At 44.0% G+C, this 27,871-nt stretch overlaps 2 protein-coding genes across 4 annotated transcripts in view; both read right to left on the reverse strand.

Moving 5' to 3' along the window:
- Positions 1-2,654: 2,654 nt before the first annotated feature.
- AAR2 (AAR2 splicing factor) lies at positions 2,655-15,608 on the reverse strand. Of its 3 annotated transcripts, none has more exons than XM_066625509.1 (4): positions 15,542-15,608; positions 13,594-14,378; positions 10,724-10,953; positions 2,655-3,763 (listed from the first exon to the last, which is right to left on the reverse strand). In XM_066625509.1, exons 1-4 carry the CDS (start codon positions 15,544-15,546, stop codon positions 3,596-3,598), a joined length of 1,188 nt encoding a protein of 395 aa, XP_066481606.1. In that variant the 5' UTR covers positions 15,547-15,608; the 3' UTR covers positions 2,655-3,595. The 3 variants fall into 3 exon arrangements, with proteins under 3 accessions (XP_066481606.1, XP_066481607.1, XP_066481605.1); XM_066625510.1 differs by lacking the exon at positions 15,542-15,608 and adding an exon at positions 15,328-15,535; XM_066625508.1 differs by lacking the exon at positions 15,542-15,608 and adding an exon at positions 15,131-15,313.
- A 9,896-nt stretch (positions 15,609-25,504) lies between these two features.
- EPB41L1 (erythrocyte membrane protein band 4.1 like 1) overlaps positions 25,505-27,871 on the reverse strand; it is a 58,338-nt gene continuing 55,971 nt past the window's right edge. Inside the window, exons 21-22 of the mRNA XM_066624690.1 lie at positions 27,161-27,277; positions 25,505-25,587 (exon numbers count right to left, since the gene is read on the reverse strand). Coding sequence (XP_066480787.1) covers positions 25,579-25,587; positions 27,161-27,277 — 126 coding nt within the window. The 3' untranslated portion in view covers positions 25,505-25,578. The remainder of the gene's footprint in view (positions 25,588-27,160; positions 27,278-27,871) is intronic.

Raw genomic sequence — 27,871 nt, forward strand, 5'->3', positions numbered from 1 at the left:
ATGCCTGCCAGCCACTAAAATGCCACATTACAGGTTGGCCCTCATTATCCACAGGGGTTCTGTTCCATGAACCCCTGCAGATACTGAAATCTGTGGATGTTCGAATATGTGGATTTTGGGGGTCCTTGAAGCCTCAGAAAGTGACTGGAGAAGTGCTCATGCAGCATGGAGGCTTTCTGAATGAAGCTGGCAGACAACTTCCAGTTTTCATCTTTAAATCGGTCCAGGCAGCATTCTGAGACCCGCCAAGACCTCAGGGTGCAGGTGGGCCCCTCCCTGTGGGTTTGGAACCCAAATATTAAGAAATCCACAGGTTCCGAATCCATGGATAACATGGGCTGCCTCTGATGGTCATTGCATAAAAGGGATGATCTGTCTTCTGCTTGTGTCAAGAGAAAAACAGGACAAGAACCCTGCTGAATTATCTCAAATCATCTTATTTTCCATAGAGGCCAACCAGATTCCTGCGGGAAACTTATCAATTAGGCATGAAAGAAGAAGCTCTACCCGGCCATTTGGCCTCCAGACACGCCACTTCTGAATTCTTAAGTTCTTTTTAGCTATCATGGCAAATAGGCTATTGACAGACATTCTCCTTTTTCAAAAGATTCATAAAATTACATGTTGTGTGAAGAAGTGTTTTTTTTGTGCCTGTCCCAAATCTACTGCCAATTAATTTCATTGGATGGGCATATGGTTCAAGAGTCATAAGAAAAAAATTCTTTCTAGATCAATTCACTGCACAGTATGCAGAATTTTATAAACTTCTATTGTGTCTCCTCTCCATTCTGTTTTTTAAAAATAAAAACAGAAAAGCCTTTATGCTTTTCCACCCACGTGTTTAGATCCTTTGAGAAATTTGGTTGCCCTTTGTCTGCACATTTTCCAACGCTACAATATCCTTTTATATCCTTAGATGCCTTTGGAACCGCAACAGAAGGCATCTATCTCCGGACCAGATCAGAAGGAAAGCTCTTCAACCTCTCCAGACTGAGAGCAAAGTCCAAAGTTCAGCTGAAATGTCTGCGTGAATTCCTCTTTGCCAACGATGCAGCTGTCACTACCCACTCTGCCAAAGATCTCCAGCAGCTCATGGATCGTTTTAGCAAGGCCTGCCAAGATTTTGGACTGACGATCAGCCTGAAGAAAACACAGGTCATGGTTCAGGATGTGGACTCACCTCCCTGCATTACAATCTCTGCGCGTGAACTGGAGGTTGTCCATGACTTTGTGTACCTTGGCTCAACGATCTCTGACACTCTTTCTCTCGATACCGAACTAAACAAACGCATCGGTAAAGCAGCTACCACGTTTTCCAGACTCACAAAGAGAGTCTGGTCCAACAAGAAGCTGACAGAACATACCAAGATCCAGGTCTACAGAGCTTGCGTCCTGAGTACACTTCTGTACTGCAACGGGTCATGGACTCTTCGCTCACAACAGGAGAGGAAACTGAACGCTTTCCACATGCGCTGCCTCCGACGCATTCTCGGCATCACCTGGCAGGACAAAGTTCCAAACAACACACTCCTGGAACGTGCTGGAATCCCTAGCATGTATGCACTGCTGAAACAGAGACACCTGCGTTGGCTCGGTCATGTTGTGAGAATGGATGTTTGGCCGGATCCCAAAGGATCTCCTCTATGGAGAACTCGTGCAAGGAAAGCGCCCTACAGGTAGACCACAGCTGCGATACAAGGACATTTGCAAGAGGGATCTGAAGGCCTTAGGAGCGGACCTCAACAAGTGGGAAACCCTGGCCTCTGAGCGGCCCGCTTGGAGGCAGGCTGTGCAGCATGGCCTTTCCCAGTTTGAAGAGACACTTGGCCAACAGTCTGAGGCTAAGAGGGAAAGAAGGAAGGCCCATAGCCAGGGAGACAGACCAGGGACAGACTGCACTTGCTCCCGTTGTGGAAGGGATTGTCACTCCCGAACTGGCCTTTTCAGCCACACAAGACGATGTTCCAAAACCACCTTTCAGAGCACGATACCATAGTCTCTCGAGACTGAAGGTTGCCAACAACAACAATCAGAACTACTGTATACAGTTTTTCACATGTGGCTACAGATTTATCTAAAGCCATTAAATCTGCCCAACTGAGGAACCACATTTCTGTTCTCCCAGGCACTGAAGGCCCAACAAAGTTCCAAGAGTCCTACTTCAGAAACAACCCACTGTTGTATACCTTGAACACCCCTTTTCAAAACCACAATCACATATGCTGTACTTTGTATGGGTGGGTCATCCTGGATTGTTATGCCTGATTTCTTCTTATATCCAGTTTGTACAGTTATAGGAAGAGACCAAAACTATTGGGCTCTTTCACAAAATGAATGGTAACTGATACCTGTATATGTCAAGTACACCACCTAGCTTGCATATGAAACAGACACTTTGCCTGGAGGGGCATACATAACAAGTGTTCTACCCCCATCACAGCAGTGCCAACCACAGCTGAGCCCATGCCTTACTTAAAATACAGATAGAATAGACTGTAGGAAAAGCTAAGACAAGGAAATTTACTGCGTGCTAAAGACTAACAAGCAGGTTATCTTCTTAGATACACATACCAACTCTTGAAGAAGTCTAATAGCTTAGAAAGGAATGAGCAAGACTAGCCACTAAATCACTTCACAGTGGGGAGTCCTGTCTGAAAAGTTTGGTGTCATCCTGCACCCCAGAGAAGGCAATCAAAGAGAACAATAGACAGCGTGCTTGCTGCAGGCTGTTTGACAGGATTTTCATAGCACTGAAGTAACAACAGGAAATCCTTGCCTAGCCTGAGAGAGGACATAAGTAAAAAAAAATGGGAACATTCAGTGCAGCTTTTTAAGAATGGCTTATACAGGACACAGTCACCAATTAAATCCTAAGTTTCGCATTTACTATAAATTTGCTCCACTTGGGCTTTTCTGTTGTCCCAGCAAAATCTAGGAAAATCCCCTGCTAGGCTGATGAGAGATGGGGTAAGAGTGCAAAGAGGATGGAATGGGAATAATTCCAGAACGTGGAGTATGGCATTGTAAAGCTCCACTTGAAAAAGTCCGCAACAGCAGCAAAACCTTGAACAGTTACAAAGAATGACACGCTGAGTTGTGTGGGCAAACTTCATTTGCAGCGTTTATAAGACATCTTTATACAGCATTGCTCAACTCGGGCATATACTAGACAATGATGTACCGCCTTCTGTGTACAAGGCCATTCAGCTTATCATTTCCCCAGTTATAAAGCACTGAACTGGAGAATAAACAAGTCAGGAATGAAGTACTGCTGTCTAAAATGAAGAGTCTTCACCACACAAAAGTGTGTCCATAAAAGAGTCACAAAAGAGCTCAACTGAAACTAGCCACTGAAGAACTAACACACTACTTGTTTAATTTAGAGGAAGACCTTCATGTAACCTCAGGTACAATTTCCAGAATGTGATCTATTTTCAGTGGGAAGAGAGTTGGTGGTCTTTCTGGATTTCTTGGAGCAGCCAAGGAGATGGGGAGGGAGGTAGAACAAGAAGTATGTGTTGCATGGTTAAATGCAAAATGAAAACAAGTTTAAGAATACAAAAGGGAGCTAAAAACAAAACAGGGAGATCCTCTTTCAGCCCAGAATGGCCCCTTCAGGCAGCTCAACTACTACTGGGGCGCAGTCATCTGGTTCAGCCTCAAAGTCCCACTTGAATTTCTTAGTGAGGTGAGCCTTGAATCGCTCTGCCTTCTTCCTCAGAGTCCTGTCAACAGATGGGCTGCAGGTGTAGGAGAAGAACACCTAGAAAAACACAGGCCTTGTCAGTTAGTGAAACAGTATAAAAAGCTCAGTGAGTTTAGTACATAAATAAGAATTTATCCAACTGGCCCATCTCACCCCAGCAGTGTCTGTTCTGGTGGCTGTCTGCTGGTATTCATTTGCATCTTTTTAGATTGTGAGCCCTTTTGGGACAGGGAGCCATTTAGTTATTTGATTTTTCTCTGTAAACTGCTTTGTGAACTTTTAGTTGAAAAGCGGTATATAAATACTGTTATTAATTAATAATTAACATTCATCCTCCCCACTTATGGGGAGGGGAAGCATCTACTGAAGCTTTTCTCTTGACAAGTGAACCCTAACATTAAGATAGGAAAAGTACACAAGATCTATGGCAAATCAGCAAGTTTATTCCTAACTTCCTAACCAGAAAACGGCTTTGAAGTCCAGCATTTCTAATCCTCTATGCAGCAATACACTGTCCTACATTAGCACAACAAATGTGTCAACATCCATTTTGTGATTATCCTGTGAACTGGACTGTAAAAATCTTGGGCACTGACAAAGGCTCTAGCGACAGCATCAGGGGTATGGGATGAAGTACTTTGCCATCTGCCCTCTCCTGCTCTGGTACTTTTCTTCTTAGACCTTAGGAGGACAACTGACACCTGAGGAGACCTGCTTGAGGCATCAAGCTAGGCAGGTGGTTGAGAATTTAACTGACTGCCCAGCAATCCAGAACTGGCTCATCAGGTTTGTGATTATGCACTGGGCTGGGTTATAGAAGTTTGGCTGTCATTGCCACCAGCAGGCGTTGACAGGGGGGGGGGGGGAGGGAGAGGAAATAACACCTTTTGGGGTGGAAATGGGGATAGCCCATAATAGTTTGTGCCAGAACCAGGTTGGGCCCATTGTAAAAGAATGAGCTTACTCTGGAAGAGTATCTTTTGATCCCTTGCCTCCAGTGCTTTAAAGTTTGGTTTTGAGGGCTTTATTCAGACTGCAACAAGAGGGCAGCCTGTGATGACTGGAGCTGACTGGTGGGAGGATATCATTTTTTTACTGTAGCTTCATTTGTTAGCCCCTGTTGGTAGTACATATATGTATATTGGCTTTTTGTGATTACCGTGTGTATATGCATTTGCTGTTTTTTTCCGTTTGCTATCACTATTTTAATCATTATGATGTCACATACATGTGACATTAAGCATATTTATACACCCCTTTTCAATGGAATAGTTCACCAAGTGGTTTACATAGAAATAAATGATGGTAGTTTTCAGACTGATTATTTGTATTTCTGTTGCTGTTCTGGTGTTCTTCAATTGTTTGAGTTTTTGTCTTTATTATTGTCTCGGCCTTTGTGTATCATAGATTTTCTTTTGAAAAGACAACTAGGAAATAAATAAATGAAATGACAACATTTTAGCAAACAGGATTATTGCAGCCCTCTCCTTTTTTCTGTGTTTGAAAACATGGAGAAAGCTAGGAGCAAAAATGGTAGGCATACACAGGTAAAGTACACAGCAAAGAAGAACATGCCAACAGTTTAAACCTAATATGCCTGAAGGGACCTGATCCATCCCTGCAAAGTCCTGATAGGCCCGCCAAATCTAATCACAGCTAGCCTTAAAGATTGTAGAGTTCTGAGCCACCTTCCAGATGAGACTGAGCCAACCAGTACCCGTTTTTCCTCAGTAATCTGAATGGAATGCAGGAAGGGGAGGTCTCCGAACAGTTGTGCAGAAATTAAAATCTCAAACAATACCCAATATAGTAATTCCTATTGATGTCTGAACAGTGAACCAAGATGATCACATGACCAAAGAAATCATGGCCAATTACTCAGATGAGATTTAACTCATTAAATTTCTATAAATTTGCATGTGGCTGAAATAACAGTTCCAAAGACTAAAGCCTTCTGTGTTTAGATGATACACATGCCACAAAAGACATCAGGACTCATCCCCTCTTGTGAGAAAGAAAGAATCCTTCTCCTTGTATGGCCATGAGTTTTGTAAGCACTTTTCTTAAAAATAATTAACCATGAAGGGGGGAAAAAACCTGCTTCCTGATTAATCAGGGACAGTTTTTAATCAATTTAAAGGCTATAATTGACTAACATAACCAATTTTAATCCTTATTTTGAAAAAGATTTTAGTCTCTCACATAGACATTTGTTTACTTCTCACACATTTGGTATTTTCCTTGACATGTCTGAATTATCACAAGTACGTCTGATTAAACAAGAACATTCAATCTCCGAGCTCATCTCTTCTACCACCCTGCTAAATTTGTTACACATAATTCATTTCCAAGGCAACAGACTGATGGCCCAAAGCAAAGGCATTTCCATTGCAAGATGAAACAAAGCAAACAAGACCCACTACAGTCAGCAGGAGAACACACTGAAAGTTAACAGCATGGTTCACTGCCTTGTACATGTCCATCATTTCCCCCAAGCTTCATAGTGTGAAGTACCTGACCCTACTAAAACCCTTGTTTTATGAGAAGTGATCCTGGTTACAAAATGGAAACCTATAATTTTGTGCTTTATCCACTTCACCAGCATGGTAAGATAATGCAAAAGTTCATGGGGGTTAAAGCCCAGTGGATGGTTTTCAAAAGGTGCTGCTAGGATAAAAACAAACCGTGCAGTCTTTCTGCCCACTGTGCAGGGCTGTTAGTTTTCTGTGTAGAATCTGGTGACCAATATCTGATAATCTTACCTTTTATGTTGTTTCATTTTTTAAAATCAAGTTTTAAAGTCCCCAGGGTTTGGAGTAACAATTAAAAACATGCAGAGGGTAACTGAGAAAAGTTCCAGAGTTCAGTGTTTTAAGGGGTGGAGCTTCTGTGCCCTGGTTGACAGACAATTCCTTAATGAGTTTGAATCATTTTGCCTTATCCAAAGAATCCTACAATGCATTGGCGCCCTGGCCCTGGGGCGGGGCAGCTGCCCTAGCCTCACACAGGGAAGGGGCCACACCAACTCAGACAAACAGTACATTCCAACTAAAGAAAAGTGAGATCATCACAGGGAGCAGTGAGGAGGATGTGGGGGCCTAGGATGCACATTCCACCCTGCGGCTCTCAGAGTCTCAAAAAGGGCTTGTCACATACCCATTGTTCCATCTTCCCCTACTGCCATCACACACAAAAAACCTTTCATCTGCAATCCTTATATGTAATTTGCTTAAGTATGTTCAGCCAGTTGAAAAGCAGCCAATGTTAATATGTTTACACTTTACAAAATGGAACATATTTGCATAATTTAGTCTCAATTTTGTATTACAGCATTACTAAAGAGAACTCGTTTTTTACTCTGCCACTTTGCCAAATGCAATCACATTTTTAACACTGTCATCCAGTGAACAATAAGCTGGAGCCAGGCATATGTTATAAGAGAGGAATGAAGCACATCTTGCACTAGAATGAAGAGCTAGAAAATAGTTCAAGCGGAATTCAGGTAGTGAGGAAGTTGCTCATGACATTTATAAAATAACACCTCCCAACCATCAGCAAGCACTAAAAGGCTGTGACAGAACGAATGCACCAGCCCATATACTATGCTTATGCTTTGCCTGTTGGTAGACACATAAACAAATCCTTCCCACCTTGCAATTTTATTCATTACATATGTACCTTATGACAAGGAGTTCAGAAAAGGAAATTACCCTGTTTTATTCACAGAACAGCCTTGCAAGGTAGGTTAGGCCTAGAAATAATGACTGGTTCAGAGTCACCTAGTCAGCTTCGTGACTGTGCAGGGATCTGAACCTAGGTGTCTGTGGTCCACGCTGGACACTCTACTCACTACACCAACTGCAACACAGAAATGAGTTGTGGAAGGATTCCTTCAATGTGCGATAATGAGAGAAACAGCCAAGAAATTCAAACAGAACTTCTGTGGGGTCGCTTCTTTGAAGGTCTTTCCCTAAGTCTCCAGCAGCAAACAAAAGAACGGCAACACTTTCTTAAGTCTAACGGATAGACAGATGCATGCTTGGTGAGTGACTTACTTGAGCACTGCCAATTGCCACCTGCTGTCAACAACTCTTGCAAATAACTGTCATAAAGCAGCTAGGAGAAGCCTCCTCCAGCTGTCTGGTAACATTTTTGTATTGTTTCTCTTCAGCCTCAATGCTGGAATGAAGCAACCTATAATTATACAGCCTGATTGAATTTCAATGTGTTGACACAATTGTTGTAGCTGCGTCAGTTGTAGAGAACAAACAACACTGAACAGCTAAATAGGGCCATTTCTCTTCTCTCTCTCAGGATTTAGCTCCTTTCCTAATGCAGCTCTCCCCAGAATCAAACTCTGAAGGTCTGAAGACCCTCCGGAACTGCATTTGATGTGACATGTGGGGCTGCTGCTGAACAACAGGCAACAGGGATGCAGGCAACTCCTCTGCACGTACCTTGAAGAGCTTCGCATGTGTGCCTCTTTGGATACTGGTCTCTTATTTTAACATTTTTGCCTGACCCATAAATGTACACATTTGGTCCTTGTTGCATATATGCAATGTAGGGCAGAAATGGCTTAATCTGGACGTGCAAATTATTTAAAAGTTGTGTGCTTTCAAATGCTACTTGATTATTCTAAAGATGGCACTTGGCTACCATGTTTATTCCATCTTGCTCTACTTTGTAATTGCCCTGAATAGCTCTCTCATAAGTAGATCCCATGAGTAAGTCCAAATGGAGTTTGTGAGGACAAAAGCAAAAGCAGAAATCCAGCTGCCTCAAGGGACCTCTGTAGTCTTCTTCCTTGGAGATGTGTTCCAGCAAAGGTTAGGCAGGAATCACACTGGGGTACCTCAGACATGGGATTTGTACTTTTTGTTTGTTTGTTTAGATCCTGTCTTTCCTTTAGAATGCTCAAGGCAACTGACAAAGGCAACTGACAAGCATTTGGAACAAATCACTACAAAAACATAGCAAACGTTAAAAATCATTCATAAGCAAAATGATTCTACATGGAATATTGGAAGATCGGATGTGGGTCCTGTCTTTGGAGCAGTACGCAGATGTCCTATAGCAGCTGCAATGATGGTAAATGGATCTGACCCATCTTTCAGCTGCTGTCACTTGCTGTACAAGGAAAATGTGGGTGAGGGCACATTTTTAGATCATCCACTGGGATCCTCCCAAATAAACAATTCAATTCTACAAAAAGGGGGATATATTTTTTTAAAACTTGCTGTATATTTTCACTTTGATGCTTCACTGAAGATTTTCAGTAAGATCGATTGCCACCATCTAACTAAATTACCCCTTCCCCTGGGTAAGGGAGCAAGCCTCACAATTGGACTACTGAAGTCTGCACTAGCTATTTAGCCAATGCACAGTTGAGAGGCCCCGCGTTGGGCCATGAGGCCCGGCGCTGGGTTCTGGATTTGGTGGAGCAAAGACTATGAGCTCCCCAAAAGTCACATATCTAAGCTCATCAGCAAGGGATGTAGATGCTGAAGCAAGGCTTACAAGTCACTCACAGCGGTTCATAACTAGTTGCTGCTTAGAATAAAGCTCTCTCATGCTTTTTTAATAAGGATTTTTCCGTCTCAAAGAGCAAAACTCAATAAGAGCAGAATGAGAGGTGATAAACATGCTGGTCATATAGCATACTCGTATCTCTTTAAATTACAATATTTATATTTATAAAATAAACATAATTTAATTTAAACATTTAGAGCCTATCAAGAAAAATGTTGTGCTCCCCCTCTTATCGCTGTAATGGACAGTTAAGGCAATGCACAGTGTGACGTCATGAAATGGTACAGCTTCCAATTCCCTTATGTCAGGGCTGTTCAAACTGGGACGTCACGACGCCCCAGCCTGTGGGCCCTGGCCCCTGCCCCCTTAAGGGGTGAGGGCAGCCTGGAGGCAGGGAGGAGGCAGCAGCACGATCCCCAGGATCGTGCCCCTCAGGGGGGCTGCAGGGGCTTGGGTGCACATGCCCAAGCAGTGAAAGTAGATGCGAAGTTATCACGGTGATCACTCCGCATCTATTTTCACTGCTGTGGGGGGCCCTGCTGCAGGTCGCACTGGGCTCTCCACACACCTGGGAGCCTGCAGGGGCTTGGGTACATGCACCCAAGCCCCTGCAGCCCCCGAGCGGCATGATCCTGGGAATCGCGCCGCTGCCTTCCCCCACCCCTGCTGCCTCCCCCCTCCCGCCTACGCAAGAACTTAGTGGCTCTCAAACTCTCCCAGAGAGTTTGAGAACCACTGCCTTATGTCATCATGGCCAATAATATGGAGAAATCCACAATGTGGTGGCACATTCACAAATTCTTCCACTTGAATCTATGTGTCCTGAGGACCTCTGAGAGAGGAACCCTCCTGCGTTTCCTATAACTTTCAGGGGTGTGGTGGGAGGGAACAGGTAGGAGGGTGTTTTTAGTGGTGGTACTTCCTTGAGGAATTTGTTTTTTTCTGGGAGGTTCATTGTACTCCCTCCCTTCTTTTCAGCATGTTCTGAAGACACTTTTGTTTGGTTAGGCTTTCCCTGGGTATATTTGTTGATATGGTCTCCAATCTCCCTTTAGGGTTGCTTTTAACTGATCTACTGTACAGTACTACATTTTATTGCTTTATTATATCACGGATATATTATGGCTTTCTTTTTTTTTTAATTATGTTGTTTGTCACCTTGAGTCTCTTTGAGATGAGATATAAATCTTTCAAAATAAAATAAATCACAAATTGTCTTAATGCCCTACTCTGGAAAGAGGAGGGAGGAAGTGATGTGAAGTTGCCACTTCAAGGGGCGCTCTGCAATCCTTGTAACATCTGGTTCTGGCCAAATCAAAAAACTGAATTTTGTTTTAGAGTTCCTTTAACAGCAAAATAGCAAGGCATTTTAAATATATGCCAAATAGCAAAAATAATCCATTTCCATTATGTGAGAGCCATCCTTTAATTTGATGTTGCATTTTTCACATCCAAGCAACTCACCACTGTTTCCAACCTACTCACCTGTAATGTGTTGGTTAAGAAGTTGTCGTGGGAGACTATGTCCACAAAGAAATCAGCTGGAATTTCACTGAGCTGATGATACAGAACAGAAATGAGGTTGCTGAACAGAGCTTGATGCTTCACTATGGCATCTTCTGACCTGCATAAAAGATTCAGGAGCTTTTTCCAGTGTTCAAATGCTTCATATACATTCCCAATCAGAAAGCAGATGAAGGCAAACTGCAGCTCCCCTAGAAAGGTCCCACCGATGAAAGAAAGGGGAGGGGGAAGGAACAGAAACAGGAAATGTTTGAGTTCTGATGGCATGAATAAAGGGTACATTGCTTTTGAGTCTGCATGCAGATGTCATTCCCTGCACTGACCTTTCTTATCCCTTTGTTGTTCAAAAGTGGCAGAGGCCATTACAAAACTTCTATTACTACATGATGAAGAGAAATGTCTTAGCCAAAGGAGTCAGAGCATTGACAAGTGATTTTCAGAGCAGATTGAGAGCTACTGCTATTCTGTTTGCACAAAACTAGAGACATAAAACAGGTATGATCTCTTTTATTATTATCATTATTGTTATTATTATCATCATCAAAGATATAATTCAAATATAAGGTCATCTCTAACAAAATCATTTTCAACCTGTTTAAATCAACAATTAATATAATTACCCAGTAGCCACAAAATTACATAACCAACTTCAAATTATATTCACATATATGTACTGCTTCCTGTTAACGTTCTCTTTCCCCCAACCCCAGCATGCAGGCTGCCTGCCTTCCTGCTTGTTGCTTTACTCTTATAGCATCTGTAAAAGCAGGAAACATGCCTGATTGTGAAAAAACAAAACAGAAGGTAATTGGTGAGGGGTGGCAGCAGAAAATTGTGGGTACCTGAAACCACAGATACCAGATCTGCAGATACAGCAGGGGGGAACACCTGTCTATGCTAAACTGTATCTCAAAATGTTTTGCTATATGAACTGCCTTGTGAACATTTTTTGCAACAAAGTGGTATATAACCGGCATTTCATCTTTCTCCGCCAGTTCTTCCTTCAAAGAACACATATAGTGTTAATTTTAAATTACTTTCAAATATCCTGCATTATATTTTCATAAGGAATTTGTCTATCCCAGTGCTTGATGGTCCAGAAGCCTTGGTCCAGCCTGAAGCCTTGCCTCCAGAGGCTCTTCTGAGGCCTGTGGAGGCTGCGCACAGTCTCCATGGACCTTGGAATGGCCTCTGGAGGTCCTAGAAGGGCACTTCCAGTTTTCGGCTGAATACTGGAAGTGCCCTTCTAGGACCTCCAGGCGCCTTTCTGAGACTTCCAGTTTCGCCTTCTGATGCTTTCGGAGCGCCTTCCGAAGCTTTTGGGGGCCTCAGAAAGGCCTCTGGAGGTCTTAGAACAGCACTTCCAGTTTTTCATCAAAAACTGGAAGTGTCCTTCCAGGACCTCCAGAAGCCATTTTGAGGTCTGTGGAGGTTGCACATGACCTCCAAGGGCCTCAGAACAGCTCTGGACGCAACCAGAGTAAGGCTTCGGTTGCGTTTGGAGCTCAGTAGACCCTGAAATTTGTGTGATTTGATATCACGCAGAATTCGGCATCCACAAGGTTTCTAGGAACGGAACCCTCATGGATAATGAATGTCCACCTGTACAGGGGTTCTCAAACTTCTTGGGAGTAAATCTCTTGAGATATGTTTGTGTGGGCATGGGAAAAAAGTTAGCAACGCAATCCTCAGGATCACACTGCTGCAGGAGGGGCTTTTTTCCCCTAACAGAACATACCTCCTGCCAAGGTCAGGGGGGTGCAGGGAACCGCGCAGAGTGCTCTGGAGGGCTTCCTGCAGTTTGTAAATAGTGAAAGTTGCAATAGCAACCCGCTTCCTGAATGCGATTGCGAAACTGGAAATGGGTAGTGATCACAATTTAGAATGTGTGAAAAATGTAGAAGTAATCAAGGGATTAAACTACATTTACTGTATATATAATACCAATTGTTCTACTCTTGAAAAAATTCATAGAAAAAAGCAAGGATTTGTATAGTTTTTACACATATACCCAAGTATAATCTTAATGTGATCATCACCATGCCAGCTTGTTTCATAGTTCTCTCCCCTTGCTACTTAAGAGTACGTTATTCAAGAATGAGTTTCTAACCAGGCTCTGGCATATGGTGGTAATTTCTCTTTTCAAGAATGAAAAGAGATATTTAAGGTACCACTATAAGAAACACCAGCCAACTGCCTCTAATAAGTAATTAAATATTGGATGTCACATTATATTTATCAAAGCAGTGTCATGGCCTTACCACTAGGGGTCACCGATACTGCACACGAGAAGCTGCTGGCTTTTAAAATTTATTTGTTCTCTTTGTTCCACATCTTTGTTTAATAAGTCAAGGGTGAAAAAACAGTCCTGTTGTAGGATAATTTATGAATTGGCTTAGGCACAACGTCATGCCTGGGAAGACTCTTCAGTCTGTCCCACTTGCCAACATACCTGCATCCTTTTCCAAACTACAAAAAGCTGATTGGCACAATTTGAAATGTTCCCAAAACAGTAACTTTCCTCTGCATCTCTTTTCAATGCATTTCAAAAGTAACCTTTAATCAGTAATAGCAAAGAGATAGTTCTCAGGTCACTTTGGAAAGGGATAAATACATCTGCAGCTGCAAACTGCACTATATAACATGTGCACTGATGTTGGGAAGAACACCCAAGTGCTGCAAAACAACGGAACAGGCTCTAGAAGTTCCACCTCTCTCTGAAATAAATGTATGTATTACAATTCAGACGTTATGCTTTCAGAAACATTTACTCCCAATGTTCCTGTGAAAGCAACATGACAAACAACTTCTGTGAGAAGAGATTTACTCACCAAGCACATCTTGGGAATTGCTGGCATACTGTTTATTGATCACAGTCTCCAGGGCATAGCTGAGATCCATGCTGTGCCTGGTAACTTCTTCAGGTGTAGCACCTTCAGGGTACATTTGTTTAGGGATTTCTGTGAACCTGATCTCAGTGCCAGCTTTCAGCTGCATTTTAGGCAGCCTGGCCAGACCTTCTGCATAGCTTTTGCACTCTGTGTCATATCTGGGCAGGTTCTGTTCAACCCGGTCTTTCGTATACTTTCCAGGCAAAACAGGCAGGACCTCTGAAAAGGCACATATCTGTCCACTTTCTGGCTGCAGCCTTTGGATCGCCAATTCATTAATGAAGTTAGTGAGGGAGATCCATTTTTTAAGAGTGTCGTAGGGGTAGGGACCCAGAAATTTGTCCATCTCCTGCAGATTAGCCCTCATAGCTTCAATCTCATTGTCAGGTGCTGGGGTGAGGTCCACTTCTTCTTTGGCTTGGTCCCAGCGCAGCAGTCGCAGATCTCGCTGCTGCAAATTCAAGAAGAAGCCAGTGCGAGGACCACTTTCTTTTGTATTGATTTTGTCAACAGAGCTGTAGTGAAGGAAATGAATACCTGGGGGGATCATCTTAACTCCTCGGAACTTGGGGCCCACTTGCCAAGTGTTGTAGTCAATGCCAAACTCTGTTCCTTCTGGCATGTTCAAAATCACAACAGTGGCACCCTCAAAAAAGAGCCGCTTGGCTAAATCTTGATCCATCTGCATTTCCATCATCTGCGCTGGTCCTGTGGGGACTGTGAATCTAGCAAGGGTGAAGCAAACAGCAATTGAACACAATTACTAGTACGGCACACAATAAATGCACCACCAAAATAAAAGGGAAGCTGACCAAACAAGTTCCAAGAAGACTGTCTCAGGCTTTCCATGTTGTGAGACATACAGTGCCAACTGGTGAAGTGGCAACTGGGTGTCCAAATTACTCAACTATATAAAAGATTTGACAAAATCACGAATGTTTCTATAATGGATCCAAAGAACAGTTATGAAAAACATGGACTGCCCCTTCCACATAGGCATCTTCATGAGCTTTGTCAGGGAGACGATTATAGGAAACACCTATAAACAAACTATTGGCCCTGAATTTTTACTACTGCTAAGAATATACATGGCGTTGTAAGAACATAAGAGCAGCCCCACTGGATCAGGCAAAAGCCCATCTAGTCCAGCTTCCTGCATCTCACAGTGACCCACCAAATGCCTCAGGGAGCACACAAGACAACAAGAGACCTGCATCCTGATACCCTCCCCTGCATCTGGCATTCTGAGGCAGCCCACTTCTAAAATCAGGAGGTTGCACACACACATCATGGCTTGTAACCCATGATGGACTTTTCCTCCAGAAATCTGTCCAATTCCCTTTTGAGCCATTTCTGCTCAACGTTGCACATCCACAACAGGGACCAAATGTGTACACCTGTGGGCCAGGCAGAAATGGGTTAAAGGCCAGATGCCACCCCCCACATCCTGTGGTAAGGAGTTCCACGGACTAATTACATGCTGGGTAAATCCAGGATGGGCTTTTCCTCCAGAAATCTGTCCCCTTTGAAAGGCATCCAGGTCAGATGCCATCCCACGTCCTGTGGCAGGGAGTTCCACAGACCAGTGACACTCTGGGTAAAGAAGCACTTTCTTCGGTCTGTCCTAAAAGCTGAATGTCTAAGATTCTGTCCTGAGTGTGGAGGAAGCTGCACCTGCTGAATGTCTGCCTGGCGGGCCCCTGTCGGGGGGGAGGGGGAGAGGAGGAGGAGCAGCAGCAGCAGCCCTGCCTGAGAGGCGAGGCCGCTGGCGAGGGGCGTTCCAAGCGCCTGCAGCTCGTGGCTCCAGCGGGGCTGAGAGAGCGCCACCCTCTGCGGGGCTGAGAGTCCCCCACCCGGAGCCGACAGAAACCGCACGCGCTCCGCTCACCGCATCCAGCGCACGGCGGGCAAGCATCAGCCACTTCCGGTGGGCGACCATAGAGACGGCGGAAGGCAGGCGCAGCTGTTCCGGCCACGAAAGCAGCCCGAGCAGCTCCCGCGGCCCTGTTCCAAGGGTTCCGCTCTCAGGGCTGGGACTGGGACTGGAGTCTGACCTGGTGACCTGCGAGCCCCTCTGAGTTGATGGGGCTGGCCTTCCCCACGCCTTCCTCCAGGCTGCAGCCCTGCACACGCCTGGGAGTCAGGCCCATTAAACTCAGTGAGACTTCTCTGAGCAGACACGCTCAGGACTGTGGACACGCACAAGGTTTTACACGTGCGCGAGACATGTGCTTGCACGAGGCGCGCACTTCAAGGCACGCTCAGGACTGTGGACATGCACAAGGTTTTTCACGCGCACAAGACATGTGCTTGCACAAGACACGTACTTGTAGACACCCTCAAAATTGTGGATATACACAAGTTTAGACATGCACAAGACATGCACTTGTAGGCATGCACAAGACTGTGCTTAGTCCAGTGTTTTACAACCATTGGTACGGGTACCATCAGTGGTACTTGATGTGTTGTCTGGTGGTACTCGCAGGACCCCTGGACACCTGTCACCCTGTAAACAGCACTTTCTACAACGCATATTTGAGAGATAGTAACTGAGGCAACTGACTGCATTTGAAGAACTCTAGAGGGGAGGGGAAGGATGTAGAGAAAGAGACCACAATTGAGTTCTCTTCCTCAAAGACTAGTGCAGTCACTGCCCCCTACCCTTGCAGTGGGTGAAATGTGCGTGGGCTGTGTGTGGCATTGGTACCTTAGTGCTCATGAAGATGTGTTTACTTACATATGCTCTAGAGCAGTGTTTCTCAAATTGTGGGTCGGGACCCACTAGGTGGATTGTGAGCCAATTTCAGGTGGGTCTCCATTTCAATATTTTGTTTTTAATATATTAGACTGGTATATGACTACATTTGGGGAATGTTACAGATCTGTACTTTCAAGAGGCTCCTATGTATATGCTTTTAGCAATGATAGTAAGTGGGACTTACACACGTGTAAGTGTGGATAGGATTGCAAAAATTTTTCCTGCTAGATGTCACTTTCAGTCATGACATCCCTACCTGTGGGTCCTGACAGATTTTCATTATAAAAAGTGGGTCCTGGTGCTAAACATGTGAAAACCACTGCTCTAGAGAGATGGTGCATCTATCCGCCTGTGTCTGAGCTTTAACTTCTCTAAGGAAATCTGGATTTAATATTGTGCGGTACGCAGGACCTGGTTAGAGATGTAAACGTTACTGAGCCATTGGGGAACAGTGATCATGCTGCAATCCGTTTTGACGTGCACGTTGGGGGAAGAATACCAGGCAAATCTCTAACAAAAACCCTTGACTTCCGACGGGCGGACTTCCCTCAAATGAGGAGGCTGGTTAGAAGGAGGTTGAAAGGGAGGGTAAAAAGAGTCCAGTCTCTCCAGAGTGCATGGAGGCTGCTTAAAACAACAGTAATAGAGGCCCAGCAGAGGTGTATACCGCAAAGAAAGAAGGGTTCCACTAAATCCAGGAGGGTGCCCGCATGGCTAACCAGCCAAGTTAGAGAGGCTGTGAAGGGCAAGGAAGCTTCCTTCCGTAAATGGAAGTCTTGCCCTAATGAAGAGAATAAAAAGGAACATAAACTGTGGCAAAAGAAATGTAAGAAGGTGATAGGGGAGGCCAAGCGAGACTATGAGGAACGCATGGCCAGCAACATTAAGGGGAATAATAAAAGCTTCTTCAAATATGTTAGAAGCAGGAAACCCGCCAGAGAAGCGGTTGGCCCTCTGGATGGTGAGGGAGGGAAAGGAGAGATAAAAGGAGACTTAGAGATGGCAGAGAAATTAAATGAGTTCTTTGCATCTGTCTTCATGGCAGAAGACCTCGGGCAGATACCGCTGCCCGAACGGCCCCTCCTGACCGAGGAGTTAAGTCAGATAGAGGTTAAAAGAGAAGATGTTTCAGACCTCATTGATAAATTAAAGATCAATAAGTCACCGGGCCCTGATGGCATACACCCAAGGGTTATTAAGGAATTGAAGAATGAAGTTGCAGATCTCTTGACTAAGGTATGCAACTTGTCCCTCAAAACGGCCACGGTACCAGAAGATTGGAGGATAGCAAATGTCACGCCTATTTTTAAAAAGGGAAAGAGGGGGGACCCGGGAAACTATAGGCCGGTCAGCCTAACATCTATACCGGGTAAGATGGTGGAATGCCTCATCAAAGATAGGATCTCAAAACACATAGACGAACAGGCCTTGCTGAGGGAGAGTCAGCATGGCTTCTGTAAGGGTAAGTCTTGCCTCACAAACCTTATAGAATTCTTTGAAAAGGTCAACAGGCATGTGGATGCGGGAGAACCCGTGGACATTATATATCTGGACTTTCAGAAGGCGTTTGACACGGTCCCTCACCAAAGGCTACTGAAAAAACTGCACAGTCAGGGAATTAGAGGACAGGTCCTCTCCTGGATTGAGAACTGGTTGGAGGCCAGGAAGCAGAGAGTGGGTGTCAATGGGCAATTTTCACAATGGAGAGAGGTGAAAAGCGGTGTGCCCCAGGGATCTGTCCTGGGACCGGTGCTTTTCAACCTCTTCATAAATGACCTGGAGACAGGGTTGAGCAGTGAAGTGGCTAAGTTTGCAGATGACACCAAACTTTTCCGAGTGGTAAAGACCAGAAGTGATTGTGAGGAGCTCCAGAAGGATCTCTCCAGACTGGCAGAATGGGCAGCAAAATGGCAGATGCGCTTCAATGTCAGTAAGTGTAAAGTCATGCACATTGGGGCAAAAAATCAAAACTTTAGATATAGGCTGATGGGTTCTGAGCTGTCTGTGACAGGTCAGGAGAGAGATCTTGGGGTGGTGGTGGACAGGTCGATGAAAGTGTCGACCCAATGTGCGGCGGCAGTGAAGAAGGCCAATTCTATGCTTGGGATCATTAGGAAGGGTATTGAGAACAAAACGGTTAGTATTATAATGCCGTTGTACAAATCTATGGTAAGGCCACACCTGGAGTATTGTGTCCAGTTCTGGTCGCCGCATCTCAAAAAAGACATAGTGGAAATGGAAAAGGTGCAAAAGAGAGCGACTAAGATGATTACGGGGCTGGGGCACCTTCCTTATGAGGAAAGGCTACGGCGTTTGGGCCTCTTCAGCCTAGAAAAGAGACGCTTGAGGGGGGACATGATTGAGACATACAAAATTATGCAGGGGATGGACAGAGTGGATAGGGAGATGCTCTTTACACTCTCACATAATACCAGAACCAGGGGACATCCACTAAAATTGAGTGTTGGGCAGGTTAGGACAAAAGAAAATATTTCTTTACTCAGCGCGTGGTCGGTCTGTGGAACTCCCTGCCACAGGATGTGGTGCTGGCGTCTAGCCTAGACGCCTTTAAAAGGGGATTGGACGAGTTTCTGGAGGAAAAATCCATTATGGGGTACAAGCCATGATGTGTATGCGCAACCTCCTGATTTTAGGAATGGGTTAAGTCAGAATGCCAGATGTAGGGGAGAGCACCAGGATGAGGTCTCTTGTTATCTGGTGTGCTCCCTGGGGCATTTGGTGGGCCGCTGTGAGATACAGGAAGCTGGACTAGATGGGCCTATGGCCTGATCCAGTGGGGCTGTTCTTATGTTCTTATGTTCTTATGAGGGAGCTGATCCCTTCAGAATGACAATGCTAATTGCAGTAACATTAACCAAGTGCTGAAAAGGCATCCCTCAATAGGCAATACTGTACTAAAAACAAAATATAAGAAAAGATATAAGGGACAGGTTCCAGAAAATTGGGACAGTCCATGGTCAATATGACCAGTTAGAGAACATGGGACAGATTATTTTTCATTCTGGCAGTGCACCTCTAGAGGAAGATTGTGATTCCAAGTAGTGCTGCTGCACAATGAACCCAGAAATGGCACTTGCTTGAAACTGGTCCTAGTGACATATTCAAAAGTATATTATTTAATTATTTTGTCATAATTTTACCTCATAATTTTACCTCATGGGCCCATTTCATTCCTACAACAATCTTTTGTGGTAGTTAAGACTGAGAGCTAGTGAGTACGCTAAAGCTGCCCACTAGGCTGAATGGCTAAGCAGGGATTTGAACCACCCAGGTCCAAGTTGGAAGCTATATCTTCCATTACTCTGGCACTGATGCTCACTGCCATGATAGTAGCACTCAGGTAGAACTCAGGCAATTGACACTGGAACCTAGTGAATGCTTTTCAGTTTTCGTAGTCTGTATGCTAGTATCTGAATATGGGTGACAGGTTTTTCCTATGGGTTTCTAGTTACTATTATTGCCATCTTCTCATTTTTCCCACCTCTTAGCCTGCATCAAAGCCAGAAGGATATTTTCACTATGAATAAATGTAAACCACTGTAATTAACATTTGTAAATAATCTATTTTCCATTTCTCTCTCCTTCTCAAGAGCGGCAGTGAAATGACAGGACAATGTAGTGCTGCCAAAATGTACAGGATGCCTACAGTTTGAGACATCAACCTTTGTTTTACAAAATATGGGAAGAAAGCTTAGAATTCATCATATAGGGAAGCGTTCCATGGTCCTGACTTGAAAGTAAGTCACATGGGTTTCTGTGGCTCTTACTTCTAATGCACTTGAGATTTTCGACTTTATATAAAAAGAACCCAGCAACAGCATTGTGAAAGGAAAGCAACAGATTGGAGGACATGTTTGTATGTTTTGTGTTTTGTTGCTTCCCAATATAAACTGTGGCAATATGATAGTACAAAGATGTTGGGTATACATCTGCAATGGTGACAATAGGAAATCCTTATCTTGTTCATCCTTGTTTTCAGTAATTTTTACCTCAACCTTCAAGTGGCAGATTTGAGCAGCAGTTTGCAGCATACCCAGCATCTGCCTGCCGGACCCCCTCTAGCCCACCACCCATCCAGTTGCTTCACTCAGTGCTCCGATCCTTTTCTAGCTCTTGAAGAGCAAGAGGAGAACTGAAGAAGCAGTGGCAACCCCCACTCTTTCTCCAGTGCCTCTACTGTGAGCAATCCCAGCAGTGGTGCTGCAGGAAGAAGTGGAGTGGCAATCCGATTCAGATTGCTCTCTTCCACAAGTGATCAAAACAGGATCACCCCCTCTTCTTCTCCTTCTTGCCTACCCTGCAAGAAGGCCAGGTGGGCATGGAGGAGGAGGCAAAGCAGCCCCACGTCTGCTGCTCCTTACCTTTAGGTCTGTTTGCCACCACTTCCTGCTTGCTCCTGCTTGGTCATGTTCGAAAAACAAAGTGATGTTCCTAGGATGTTTCCTCCCCCTGCCACCTGCTTGAACACAGCTGGACAGCAGCATGTGGGAAGCAGTAGCAGATGGCCCTAAAGCTAAGGAAGACTAGGGGGGCTCCAGATCGCTGTGCTATGCATCGTTTCCCTCACCCACTTGATTGCTTCCTGGGCAGGTGAGAATGTGGTGGTAGGAGCAGCAGCAGCAGTGGAGTGTGTGAAGAGTTTTTCTTTTAAAAAGCTGGTGGTAATTCCCTGGGGGGTGCAGTGCATGACACCTCAGCACCAATTCAGGCAGCAAGTCCACTCTGAATGTCCTGTTCGCTTTGTTTATCTTCCTTTGAGAACTGAACTTAGGGAGAACAAGTACTTTCAGTTTGATGCCATAGGGAGTGTGCAGAGCACTGATTGGTTGGGTGCCTGAGACATCACAAAGCACCCATCCTTACTCTCTCTAGCACATTTTTTTCTAGCTTAAAAAGTTTTTAAAAATTTGGTGGCTTCCAATTGTTTCAATGTAGAATCATATAGACAGTGCTTTTTGCGAAAAAGGAGACAACCAGAAGCATGGGGAAAGGGACAAACCAGTGAGGAATCAGTATTTGCTATGGCGGCAGGTACATGTGGCATTTGATGAATGAGGGTGGAGGGAAGTGGCCACATGGACATCTAGAAATAGGGCAGACAAAGTGGTAAGAGCAGCAGAAGAGTTGAGCTGCGGGAAGGAATGGACATGGGAAGAGGTAAGCTTAGAAATGGGGAACTAGTCAGGGCACAATCCTAACCCACTTTCCAGCACCAACATAAAGTCAATGCAGCTCTGAGGTAAGGGAAAAAAATATTACCTTACTTTGAGGATGCCTCTGTGAGCGCCACCCAACTGCAGGATGCAGCACATGTTCCAGCTATGTTAGTGCTGGAAAGTTGGTTAGGATTTGGGCCTTAGTGTAAGTGTGGCTATATGAAGGGAAGGGCAGATTTACTCTATGGTGCATCAATTTTCAAACTATGCCATGGCACATTGGTGTGCCGCAGGAGTTTGGGGAGGCTTATTAATTAGTAGCACCATTGAATAATAATAATAATAATAATAATAATAATAATAATAATAATAATAATAATAATAATAATAATATTGAGGGATATGAGCCCCCCAGCAAGCAACATGGTGTGCCTTGTCAACTGTCAAAAAACCGATGGTGTGCCTTGACAATTTAGTGTACTGTGAGATGAAAATGGTTGAAAACTGTTGCTGTAGTGTCTCAGATCTGGAGCTCTGTAATTGTCCTCATCCAAACAGCAGTGCATCCTTTTATGCAAAGTCTCCACCCTCTCACTCTCCATGTGTCCACAGCTTATTGTTTTCCTTAATTCCTTGAGAGATTCCACTGTCCTCCGCCTTAAGAGAAAAATCAATGCAGGCCACAAAGTGGTTGAGCATCAAACACATTTATTTTCACTTTTATTGAATACAAGAACAGTGAGCACACACGCATACACCACCAAGCACTGAAAGAGGGTATGATTGAAAGGGGTGGGGGACAAAAATGGGAATGGGGGAAGAGGATAGACTAGGAATTAGTGAAGGAATGACAGAGCATTGCAGTTGGTTGGTAAGGTGCTTCTCAAATTTAAAAAAAAAACTAGAATTAATATTATTAATTCATGCAGTTGCAGGCCAGTTTTGGAATCAATTTGCGGGCTCTGGTGCAAACAAGCAGTTGCATCTCCCACCCCCTTCAATGGAAGGTCCCAAGGGGAAAAAAAAGAGTGACCAGCTATTTCAGATGGCAGCAATAGGTGATGATCAAGGTGAGGAAGCCATGTCCTTCAAAATTATGCATGGCTTCAACACTACCACAAGCAATAAATATTATATATATTTATATTTATATATATAGATATCTATATATAAGCCACATCTTGCTATGTGAACAAAAAACTAGTTTTTGTTAATGGCTACCCATCAGCAAGCTGTGGGGGGAATCCAAAGTAAGGAGTCTGTTTTTGCTTTCCTCTCATTGCCCAGGGTTGTATTCTGAACTTGTGCATGTTGGTTTTGAAGCAGTACACCTTTGCAGATTTTAGTGGTGGCTTCATCTTTCCCAATGTATACTGGGGAAGTGGGATCACACTTTCCATCTGGGTGTTAAACAATGACTTTTGAGCTGATTTTTTGGTGGGGGGTGGGTTCAAATTAAGAACCGAAATGTGAAGGGGGGGTTCTCTCTTTTGTAATATGGGCAGATGTAATGCCACATACTGGATGTCACCAAGATTCCATTGGATTTGGGTTATTTTTAACCCAGCTGGAAGCACAAATCATTGTTTTGTTTCAGAATGATTCAGAGTGCTAAGCATTTCTTGTGCATATATGTGGTTTCTCCATTTTTCATTCTGGGGTGTTGCATGGTCCCTAAAAGCAACAGGAATGGAAAAAATAAGAACTCTCAAATGTAATCCAGGAAGAGAAGCACACATTTGGATACATTACAACTGGAAATTACTCTGAAGGACTTCAGCATAAAGCATGTGTTTATGCTCTCAGTGCTAATTTGGGACATGCCTGCATGCCAGAAGCAGATCCAGTTTGAGAGAGCCATAGTAGCAGACAACTGGGAAAACCTATGACCCACAGCTTCTTACAGTGGCAAAAACTTCATCATATGGGATATGGCCTTCTATATTAAAGTAGGCTCGTTTTTCTGCAAGATCTATATATCCCAGTCATAGGCACTAGTTAGATGTGCTTCTTATCCAAGTATCAAAGATATTTCAAGGTGAGTAGATGGAAGGCAAGAATGGTGCAGTCTAACTTCTAACATTCTTAGAGAAGAATGGCCCTTCTCTAACTTCTTGTAAACCTGTTTTGGTTTGGCCTGCTGCCTTCTGCTCCTGCTCTAATATCCCTTCTCATAGAGTGGATGAAGGCAATTCACAGGGAAACTTCTAAACTAAAGCGATACTTCTGAGTGCAAGGTTCTATTAGTTGCAGAGCAGTTAGATTTGATGTCTTCCTCACCCCTGAGCAGTGTCTGCTTTCACTGGTTTATCCTTCCAAGTTTTATGGCTTGTTATGTTGGATTGATGCACTTTCAAGAGCCAGAATATCACTTTCTTCATTAATAAACCTTGCCACTAGTTTAGCAAGTATACAGGTTGACTGTACACGAATGTGATGCTGTTTTGTATTGGTTCCCACTTGCTTGATATATGCTGCAGAACCTAGTGCCATTCTGACAAAATGCAGTCATGTCACATGCTGGGAGCAGGCCAGGGATGCCTTCTTGTTCAACACAGGTATTTCCTCTGGACAGACATCAAGCTTGTCAGAACTTCACTTCAGAAATGGAGCTAAAAGTGGAGTGTTCTGGCCCATGGGTTTGGGAGATCACTAGATTTGGAACAAAACTTTTTGTAATTTTGAAGAATTGAGACATGGGGCACAATAGTGTGACTACAACTAAACGCTTAGGTCTGAGAGATCAAAGATTTCTAGATATTGGAAAGCTGCAAATGAAGCAACCTGACCTCATGACCCCAAGGCAACCTTAGTTTCCAGGTCTGGAGGATGAGGGAGAAGATTGAGGATTGGCATGTCTTAGTGACTCTAACTGGACTGCAGTAACACTGATCTATTCTGTCTTCCTTGACTCCCTTTCCACGCTGCCAAGTGCTGCCATATCACCAACCAACTAATTACAAACACCACTGTGTAACTATGCCAGACCCTTTTGCAAGAGCACAAGTCAGGTGAGTGACAAATACTGCCTCCAGAGAGAGAATTAGTGATTTTTTTCTCCTAGTTGGTTTTCATGGGATATCAGTATGATCTAAGAGTCTCATATTACATCAACCACGGTCAATCTAATTATAATGTAAAAGTGTCGTTGTCATACTTATCAGCACTGTTTAATTTGTTTTAATATCGTTTCCCACCCTCCCCAGTTATATATAATATACATAACTTAAAAGCACAACCATATGAAACCTCTATAGGCTGCATTTTGATCAATGAGAAATCATGTACATATTGTTTTGCTTTGTTTTAACTGAAATCCACTCTTAATTATCTTTAGAAAAACAAGGGAGTGGATGAGGGGAGGAAGGGTTAAAAAAGGAAAGACAGGCTGGGAAACAACAGAACCAAAAAACATGAAGTGGCATGGAGTGGAGAGGAAAGGTGATCACCACACATCCCAAATCAAAAAATAATTAAACAAGAATTATACAAGTGAATGGGTTTTGATTCTTTCCTTTGCGGGGAATCATTTTGTGTTTCTGCTTGTTTTGCTCATTGATTTCTTGCTTTGTTGCAAAGCATTTTTGCTTTTCCATTCAGTATGCAACAAATGAGTTTTGTATCCTTTAAATGTAACATGCAGAACGGTGGTTTATTGTTTTGTTAATATTATTATCATCATGATTTTTTTCCTTTTAGTTCAGTCCAGTCAATTCTTCAATTTATTTGAAGAGGTGGTCGGTTTTGTTTGTTGCTGACGTTGCTGTTTGTAATTCATTTCCAGCATATAGCAGCAGTGCAAGGATGCATTTTGTTTCCTGTATATATAATATATAATATATTTGCTATTCCTTTTTTATTTTTATTTTTTGTCTCTCAGCGTTATTCTTGCAGCCACGACGTTCTATGTCTCATTGAGGAATCCAGCATAAAGGCCCCTTCTTTACTCTGAAGTTAAAATAAAGATGCCAACTTCTAGAAACACAAAGGTCAAGATTCCTGTACAAGGAAAAGTTAAATAAATAAATCAGTAACCATGAATGTAACCTTTTCAATAAGGCTAGAGATGAGATTGTCTTTGATTGCCTTGCATATGGAGCAGCTCTAGCTGCAACAGGGCAAACAGATTTATACCACTGCAGCTAAAATGGCATCATTGTGGGTTCTAAGTGGGTCAAGGCACTACACATTGAAACTTGCTGGACATGTATCTAGTCTCATATGGTGATTCTCAAACATCTTACCTTCATAAAACAGTTTTCACATGTGTTCATTTGACAGACAACCTTTGTATATCAGTTGTGGAATTTCAGAACATTGCAGAGGGTTCTGGGCAGTGTTTCAAGATACACTCTTGGCTAAGTGCAGGGCAGCACCTGGGCCTGTTTATCTTAGCTGCTGCACCATGTGAACTGATAGTGCACCCTAGAAAGTTCTCAGCCTTCCTCTGCAGCTACACATTACAGGACATTTTCAATAGTGATGGTGAAGTTATATTTTAAGTAGTTTTCCCTCCAGTACCAATATTTTCAATGAGGAGCTTCTGATAAGCATCAGGCAGGCTAATCTTAACTTGCGCTGGAACAGGCAGGTTGGAGGGCCTGTGCTGTATCCAGTGCAAATTTCAGGCAGCCAGAGGTAAGAGGAAACTTTTCCTCTTACCCCAGGGAGAGCCACTGCAGTTCCAATGCGATTATTTGAGTCTGTGCCATCTCAGGAGGTGGCGCAAATCTGTTCAGCCTGGGATTGCCCCAGGCTGCCGGGGAACAGGGTTAGGATCTGGCGTAACTGTCAGATCCTGGCCCCACCTCCCGCACCCGGCCTGCCCTGGGAACACCTGCCACCTGCCGTCACTCTACCCTGAACCGCCTCCCTCCCTGTCCTCCCCATGTCCTCCCTGACCCCTGCGCTGGCCAAGCTCAGCCAATGCAAAGTCGCTGTCCCTGGAGCTTGTGTCCGGCACTTTTGTGACACTCCTGGGCCGGCACAAGGGACTTGTGTCAGCCCAGGGCACAGTTTGGATTGTGCCCTGAGAAATCTAAAGTTCCTCCAAGCAGTTTATAAAATACAAACTGGCCTGATCTCATTTCAGAGGTGGCATTATGTTTGAGTGATTCTGTGCCATTATATATGAACTATATCCACATAGTAGCATAAATAAATGATTTATAATGCTCCACACAAAGAATTCTGCTGGATCAGACCCTGGATTCATCAAGTCCAGCATCTTGTTTCCTACAGTGGCCTATCAGATGCCTCTGGAAAGCCCACAGGCAGGACTGAAGGCAAATATCCCTTTACTGCTGTTGCTTCCCAGCAACTGGTATTCAGAACACACTGCTTCTGAACCTGGAGGAAACACACAGCCTTCATGATAAGTAGCCACTGGTAAACTCATCCTCCATAAATGTGTCTAATTTCCTTTTAAAGGCTTCTAGTCAAATGGCCATTATTGCATCTTGTGGGATTGAACTCCATAATCATGTCTTGTGTGAAGTATCTCTTGTTGTCCACCTTATATAGTCAGCTAGCGCTGTGTCTCACAGTCATACTTTTATACATCCATACACACCTGAGGCTTCTTGTCCCTTTCCTCTGGAGATGGTTCTGTTTCTCTATATACGACAGCTTTGGTTACCAGCATGTCAGGGTGCTGCAGTTTTGCTTCCTTGATTGCCAAAGCCAAAGCCTACAGAAAGGAAACAAGGAATGTTTAGTGCTACTTTTCTTGTGGGATAAACAACAACACTGTTCAAGTAAACTCAATATTTCTGTGACAGGTTTTCCGTTCACAGATACTCGCTTAGCTCAGGGCTTTTCAGACTCGGGCATTGTGACGCCCCAGCCTGTGGGCCCTGGCCTTAAGGGGCAGGGGCATTGAGGAGGCAGCGGCACGATCCCCAGGATCACGCTGCTCAGGGGGCGGCAGGGGCTTGGGTGCAATTACCCGAGCCTCCTGCAGCCTCCCAGGGGTGCGGGGAGCCCTGTGCGACCTTCTGCAGGGCTCCAAGCAGCTTCAGAAGTGAAAGTGGAAGCGATTGCTCCACTTTCACTTTTAATTTTACTCCATGTAATTTTACTCCATATAAACCCACAGTGAGTGTACAGCTGTCATTTGCTGATGCTGTAGCGCAGCCATTTTCAACCGCTGTGGCACACTGGTGTGCTTCAAATGGTCCCCAGGTGTGCCATGGGAATTTGGGAGAGGGTCATTTATCAATAGGACCATTGGGGGATGTGAGCCCCCATTGACAGCACAGTGTGCCTTGCCAATTGTCAAAAA

Source organism: Tiliqua scincoides, chromosome 4, assembly GCF_035046505.1.
Source record: "Tiliqua scincoides isolate rTilSci1 chromosome 4, rTilSci1.hap2, whole genome shotgun sequence".
Classification (NCBI taxonomy): domain Eukaryota; kingdom Metazoa; phylum Chordata; class Lepidosauria; order Squamata; family Scincidae; genus Tiliqua; species Tiliqua scincoides.

Coding starts and splice junctions, on each gene's coding strand:
- AAR2 (XM_066625508.1), bottom strand. CDS start 15,189: ATGCCTTTCAAAGGGGACAGATTTCTGGAGGAAAAGCCCATCCTGGAT. Junction 14,379..15,130: donor ATCCTGGATTTACCCAGCAT/GTAATTAGTCCG, acceptor CACCCTTGCTAG/ATTCACAGTCCCCACAGGAC. Junction 3,764..10,723: donor TCTTAACCAACACATTACAG/GTGAGTAGGTTG, acceptor GTGTTTTTCTAG/GTGTTCTTCTCCTACACCTG.